General features: G+C 43.7%; 1 protein-coding gene across 1 annotated transcript; it reads right to left on the bottom strand.

Annotated features, from left to right (window-relative positions):
• Nucleotides 1-2,460: 2,460 nt before the first annotated feature.
• On the bottom strand, nt 2,461-3,456 carry LOC147886587 (uncharacterized). Its single transcript, XM_087395955.1, has one exon. It carries the CDS (start codon nt 3,454-3,456, stop codon nt 2,482-2,484), a length of 975 nt encoding a protein of 324 aa, XP_087252081.1. The 3' UTR covers nt 2,461-2,481.
• Between the last annotated feature and the right edge of the window lie 1,320 nt (nt 3,457-4,776).

The following is a 4,776-nucleotide window of genomic DNA, read 5'->3' as shown; positions in this document are numbered from 1 at the left end:
AGGCCAGATTTAAGCTATGCTGTTGGATTGGTAAGTCAGTTTATGCAGGCCCCAAGGAAACCGCATTTGGATGCGGCTAGACGCATACTCAAGTATGTGAAGTCCACATTGCAGTATAGACTATTTTATGAGGCTAGGGTTCAGATACAGTTGCATGGATACACTGATGCTGATTGGGCTGGTAGTACTTCTGATAGACGATCTACTAGTGGATATGTGTTTTCTTTTGGGAGTGCTGCAGTCACTTAGAGCAGCAAGAAACAGCCTACAGTTGCCTTGTCGAGCACAGAGGCTGAGTACAGGGGTGCAGCAATGGCTGCATGTGAGGTAACTTGGTTGCATAAGCTACTTTACGATATGCATCAGTCTACATGGGTCAGTTGTCATTTATTGTGACAACATGAGCAGTATACACTTGGCAAATAACCCAGTCTATCATGCTAGAACAAAGCACATTGAGGTGCATTATCACTATGTGCGGGAAAAGGTTTTACTAGGTCTTATTGATCTAGTTTATGTCAGCATAGAGGATCAGGTAGCTGACATATTCACGAAAGCATTGGGCGCAGAGAAGCTGCACAAGTTCAGAGACCTGCTTGGTGTGCAAGGATTGGGATTGAGCTCGAGGGGGAGTGTTGAGATATCGAGCTCCACTCGCGATATGCCAGGGTGACCGTTGTGCATTTATGTCACCGACTTGTTAGCTGCAGATGTGGTTTGTACACCGCCCATGAATAATAGCTGGATGATAGCTATCCTTATCTACTCTAGTTCGTGGCTCAGTTAGTATGCCACCTTAGTTAGTTGAATTTGGTTTGAGACCCACATATAGGGTTCTTCTATTTCTTTGTACTAGAGTTCTTTTGGCTTTTCACAACTAAGAAGAGGAAAACTATTTTCAGCCTCCACCTTTGTGTGTGTATTCCCCCATTATGTATGAGAGAAAGCTGCAAGTGAGACTCCTTCCCTCTCTCCCACTATCTTCACAGGTCTCTCATTGGTCTTCTTTTTTGGCATTTGCCTCGCCTGAATGCAGAGTGCTTTTGATCGAGTTGGTTGCAATGAAGAAATGGATCCAACAATGAAGATGGAATATAAGAATCCTCCGATATCCCTTCTTAGTGATCCCCCAACTACTAGCTAAACAAACATGACACGCTTGAGGTTGTGACATCTAATGAAACATAAGTGACACACCCATCTAGATACACCCATGAAAGAAAAAAGACCTTTATTCTGACTTCATTCTACAATATTGGGCTATTTAGAAAATGTTTTGGAAGCTCTACCATAAAACTTGCTCACGTGTAGAATTCGGCACTGCTTGCTTTGGCATAATCAATCCCCATTTCCCATAGAACAATATCATGAAAGAAACTCTTACAACAACAAGCAATCTAGATAATAGTATTTGCCTCAAACCCAAAGACAAGTCGAGATTTCATTGCACTGTCTGATTTGAAACGTTCATTTGTTTCTAGCCCTATGCTCTAAAGAGCAAAAAACTAAGCATCCTCCCATTTGCAATGCAATGTCCACTAGAATCCAACCCACAAACTTTCAAATTATAGCATGTAAGAGATACCTTAGCATGCACTAGACTACATAGTGAAAAACTCAAACATTATAAACTATAATACTATAATTACATGCTAGCTAAGCAAACCACAAATTATGCACAATTATGCAAAGGTATCTACAATCTGATGAGTAATATGCACTAAATCTTAAACCCAACAAGGGTTCCATGACTATGAGGATTAGTATGGCATCACCAATAGTGTCACTCCAATCAGTGTTTGGGTGGCCACTAAAAGAGAGTAGAGATAGAACTAGAGGTAAAATGGGAGGAATAAATGAGGGAGAGAGAAAGGAGGGAGGGTGGGTGAGAGTAAGGTAAGGAAAGCTATGAGCTATGAGTTGCAACCTCTGAAAGGCTTGCTTCATTCCATCCTGTTCGTCATTATAGCCTTGATTCTACAATAGATGAAACTCTTCGATGGTAAGCCTACAAAATTGCAGTGTTGCAATTGCATTAATGACAACTCATTGCTGTATGCTGACTACTTTAAGCATTTATGCTCATATTTTTTTGTCCAAAACACTCCCCAACCTTGCCTTCTTGCGAGTGTTATACTCTTTTGCAAGTGAAAATATTTGAAAAAGAGCAAAGATTTAATTGCAACATTTAGAACTACAAAGCTCCATTGTCAAATTGCAAGATTTAATGGAATGCAAGAAGAAAAATGGAGAAATGGAAGGTGAAATAGAAAAGTGGAAATAGAAAAAAGGTGGGAGCCCAAAACCAACAACGCTAACTATATGTGAAAATATAGAGGTGGAAATTTCCAAAATCATCATTTTGAGGAGGTAGCTAGTAGGGTTTACTCAAAAATACGTCCAAAGCATTTCTCTAAGGAAGTAGCTCGTCGTCTAAGCTTACTATTAGTCACTAAGAGAAGGAATTTAGCAAAGCAATTCTCAAGGCCACGCATGAGCATAGAAACCTCTCCATCTCAAATCTGCCAAAAGCCTCTTTGCATCTTCCCTCTTCGTAGGCGCAAACGCCCCCCACCCAAAGGCCAACATGCTTGGATGCTCGTAGTGCACCTCCACAAACAGTTCGTCCACAATACCAGCCATCTCCGGATCTTCCAGCCACCTCCTCAGAATCGGCCACTCGCTCCCTTCTATGTCCATCTTCACCACCACCGTGTCCTCAGCCTGTAGCTTCAACTCCTCCTTGATGAATCTGGTGATGTTCACCTCCCCCTTCGCCTCGTCGTCCCTGTCGCTCACGAATTTGTAGTACACACTGATTCGATCGAGCATCCACTGAGGAATGCCTGCGACTTCCTTCACGGTGAGCGAATTCTGATTCGGAGCGGCATAGTTGGAGCCCTCGTCGAAACCCACTGCAGGTTTCTGCACCAGTCCCCGATTCACCTCGAAAGCGTGGACTTCTGTGAAATCGCAGGGATACATCCGCAGGAACCAGGTGATACTCGTGGAGAACGCATTGGCGCCGAGGTCAAGGAAAACCCGTCTGGACGGCTGGTTGAGGTCGATGCGAGTGGCCAGGAGCCAGGGGAGGAGGTGGGTTTTATCCTCGACGTCCGAGGCAAATTTGAGGGCGAAACCACGACGGAAGTTGTACGAATCGTCAAGCTTCTCGATGAGGTGACCCTTGACGGGGCAGGGGGCGGAATCGCCGACCCATTTCATCTGGAGCCAGGGATTGTGGGTGGGGAAGCGGGAGGAGTTAAAGTCGAAGTGAGCATCACGGGTGGAGCAAGGCGGGGGATAAGAAGAGGGAAGGGAGGCGAGCAGAAGGGGGAAGCAGACGAGGGAGGAGGGATCAGAGTGATTGGTGAGGAGGTCCAAGAGGACATAGCTGGATAGGAAGACGATGAGGGTGTAGAGGATCCATGGGTGGAGGAGGCCGGCAATGCTCATTGTTGTACTTCCACTTTGAGAACAAGATCGCCACCCTTTCTTCCTTCATGTATAGCGTGATCTCCAATGGCTTCATGCTTTTTTTCATGCAAAATTATCCTTTCGAAAAAAACAAAAGTAAACTACTTTATTGAACAAAAGATCCTTTCGCCACTAACTTAGCTTTAGCTTAGATCTAATTGCAATAGCCAAAATAGCCTCTTTAGCTAGCTCCATCAACTTGGCCCCGAGAAGAAAGCATAAGTTTGTGCTTTGTCAAAGAGGATATTAAAAATGAGTCTTTGGTGAAGTGGACTATTTGGGATAATGTCAAGATTCTTTCCTTGACACAAAAGATACATGTTCAAACCACTTATGGTAGCCATTTAATGAGTCATTTTGATCTTGGACTAGACTATCTGGCATCAAGTTAAGGTTGACACACTTATGATAACCATTTAACGAATGTTATCCTTGGCACCTGCATGCAAGGAACTTGGATACACATCTTCTTATCTTATCTTATATTCCTTATTTTAAGGATTGACATGTCGATTGAGGAGATAACCACGTGTCCTCCATTTAGCCTCTCAACTCTAGCTTATCACGTTCACCCAACCAACCGGTGAAGCAAACGAACATGCAACAAAATCGTGGACTCGAGAAAAGGAACACAAGAGAAAATCAAGGCACGACATGTGTGTGTGTGTGTGTGTTTGTGTGTGTGTTATTGTGTGTGTGTGTGTGTGTGTGTGTGTGTGTGTGTGTGTGTGTGTGTATTGTTCAGGTTGAAGCTACCTTAGATATCTTGAAGAAATCGTAGCCGCAAGGCGAGACTAATGCTTCTTCCTCCTGGCCAATGAAAATCTGTTCTGTTCGACAAGAAATTGAAGGTTTTCTCAAATATGAGGAGCGTCGGAGGCACTCACTAATTTCCTTTGCTTGGCAATGGAAGAGTCGACTGGTCTCTCCCATTGCGAAGGAATTGAAAAGGAGCATGTAGGACTTGCATGTTGAAGATGTATGTTGAGGATTCCTAAAAGATATTATTCCTAGCCTTATGCAAGTACAAGTGGAGCTTTGCCCTACTACTCTACACACACATTCTTTGCTACCAAAGTCCATGTTGGCACAGAGACAACAAGAAGAGGGAGGAGAAAAGAGGGGAGAAAGACAAAGAAAAGAGGGAGGGAGAAGAGATGGGAGAAGAAAGGAAATAAGAGAAGAGGAGGAAAAAGAGAGGGGGAAAAGAGAGAAATAGAGGAGAAAAGAGAGGAGAAGAGAGAGGAGGAGAGAGGAGAAAATAGAAAAAGAGAGGGGAGAAAGAGAGAAAGAGAGGGG

Source organism: Dipteris shenzhenensis, chromosome 24 (genome assembly GCF_047967505.1).
Source record: "Dipteris shenzhenensis isolate YYH24624 ecotype China chromosome 24, Dip_SZ_1.0, whole genome shotgun sequence".
Taxonomy (NCBI): domain Eukaryota; kingdom Viridiplantae; phylum Streptophyta; class Polypodiopsida; order Gleicheniales; family Dipteridaceae; genus Dipteris; species Dipteris shenzhenensis.
This window is presented reverse-complemented; position numbering and strand designations above follow the sequence as displayed.